The following is a 2,262-nucleotide window of genomic DNA, read 5'->3' as shown; positions in this document are numbered from 1 at the left end:
TTGCATGCCTGCAGGTCGACTCTAGAGGATCCCCGATCTTACTTCTTTCGTTATTTGTCAGGTTGGATCTTTTTTTTGAAGAATTCCAAAAAATACTGTTTCTTTGTAATTTTGAGTCTGCGCCTACTCGGAAAGATGGTTACAAAATGAAACCAATTTATCACTTTCTTGAAACAAACATCTTTATTTTTATCTTCAGAAATGCCGTAAATACGACACCTGGCACTTCAACCTTGATTATCTCAATTTCTAATAGAGATATCAAAACTTTGTTAACTGAAAAAATGTTTATCAGTTTATCACCAACATTTAATCAGTTATCAGATTTTTGATATCTCTTGATGGAACCGAGATAATTGAGCTTAAATTACTGTAACCACTATTTCAGCCAACAAAACTAGCCAATCTTCGCGAGAAACGAGGAATCAAGAAATTTTCGAAAAAATTCGGAAAATTTGCGGACACTTTCGGCAAAGCAGCACTTTCAAAAGTGGGAAGTAATGCACTGAAAAAAGCAGGACAAATGATTTTACCAACTTTTTCCTTGGGATAAATGTTTTAATTGTTCTGTTTTTTAATTGTATTTTTTGAGCTCAATTATCTCGGTTCCTATAAGAGATATCAAAATTTTGGCAACTGATAAAACATTGGTGATAATATGATAAACATTTTTTCAGTTGACAGATTTTTGATATCTCTCATAGGAACCGAGATAATTGGGCTCAAAGAGCACATATAGTGTTGTGAAACAATACACTTTTTTTTCTAAAAAATTTTCAGCCTTTTTTTATATTCCACGATCTAGAAAAAATTATGCTAAACGTTCTACGAAATCCACGAAACCTATTAAAAACCTTCTTTTTTCATCAGTTATCACACCTTATCACCCCTATCCCTTTAAAACATCATAATTTTATTCTCTGGTTCAAAGAGTTCCCATTAAGAATAATGGGATGTATCACAGGTACTACATTATCACTAAAACAAATGAACTACAGTAATCTTCAAAGGAACATGGCGCCTGGACCTCGGCCTGATGGTCCTCTACCAAATGACCCTCTTCTTTTCCGTTCAAATGCTTTTTGCCATTTTTCTGGAGTACATGCCGAAAACTTACTGTACTGATGGTAAGAGAACCTGGCGGGAATTTGAAAAATTCGAAAAAAAAAGTTTCAGATGACTATTGCTACAAAATGAAAAACAAGTGCCTAACGGACTTCATTCGCGAGGATGATAGCCAAATTTGTCCGTATAATTCTACAGATTTTGTATGTGTTTTTTTCAATCTTTTTTTGAATTTTTCAAAATTGTGCAGTAGAGCAAATTTTCTATTCCAGAAACAATGTGTTCTGGATGCCAAAAGAGTGGATTTTCGATCAGCTCAATTTGACTATCAACAGGATTGTACTGGTTTAAAGCAGTAAGTATACCGTATCCTTGAGCTCAATTATCTCAAATCTAGTCGGAGATATCAAAATGTTGTCAACTGATAAATTGTTCATCATAGCATAAACAATATTTTATCAGTTGACAAGTTTTTTGATATCTTTCACAGGAATCGAGATAATTGAGAAACATGGATGGGATTTTTCGACTATGACGCCGCGTCGCGGTGCTACGCGACACACGATAGTCTAAGTCTTGTGTACCCACCTCTGCAGTCGTAGCGCAGTAGGTAGCGCGCTAGTTTTTCGATCGAGAGCTCGTGGGTTCGAATCCGCCTAGGGGCTCATTACTTTTTTTTCTTTTTCCAGCTTCTCCTCTTCCACTGCCACTTTCATCGGAACCCTTCTTGGAAACCTCGTCCTTATATACCTCTCTGATACCATTGGCCGTCGTCCTGTGTTCATTTTCTCTATCGCACTTGGAGTTCCTGCTCTTATCCTATCAGCTGCTATCAATGGGGTCATGAACTTTTATATTTTCCGTTTTATTGTTGGATTCGCCGTTGCTGGAACGTTGACTGTCGGATGGACGTACTCATCGGAAATGATTACGCCAAGTCGCAGATTTAGATTGAGGACATTCCCGAATTGGGCGAGTTCTTTTACTTGAATACTTTCAGTTTCAAATTCAACCTAAACTAACTGTACAAAAATGGATATAATTGATCCTTACTGTTTAGATTACCGTAAAGACTTCAATAGAAGGTCACCCTATACTTTCCCGTTGAGCTCAATTATCTTAGTTCCAATAAGAGTTGTCAAAAATGTGTCAACTGATGAACTGTTTATCATAATATTGCCAACATATTATCTGTTG

At 36.3% G+C, this 2,262-nt stretch overlaps 1 protein-coding gene across 1 annotated transcript; it reads left to right on the top strand.

Annotated features, from left to right (window-relative positions):
• Positions 1–1,036: 1,036 nt before the first annotated feature.
• Positions 1,037–2,055, top strand: CBG25073 (the record flags this gene model as incomplete). The annotated part of the gene is made up of 3 exons (XM_045241117.1): positions 1,037–1,127; positions 1,177–1,420; positions 1,755–2,055. The coding sequence occupies 3 exons, from the start codon at positions 1,037–1,039 to the stop codon at positions 2,053–2,055; spliced, it is 636 nt and encodes a 211-aa protein (XP_045100929.1).
• Between the last annotated feature and the right edge of the window lie 207 nt (positions 2,056–2,262).

The sequence above is a fragment of the Caenorhabditis briggsae genome (assembly GCF_000004555.2).
Source record: "Caenorhabditis briggsae AF16 supercontig from assembly CB4, cb25.NA_393, whole genome shotgun sequence".
Lineage (NCBI taxonomy): Eukaryota > Metazoa > Nematoda > Chromadorea > Rhabditida > Rhabditidae > Caenorhabditis > Caenorhabditis briggsae.
This window is presented reverse-complemented; position numbering and strand designations above follow the sequence as displayed.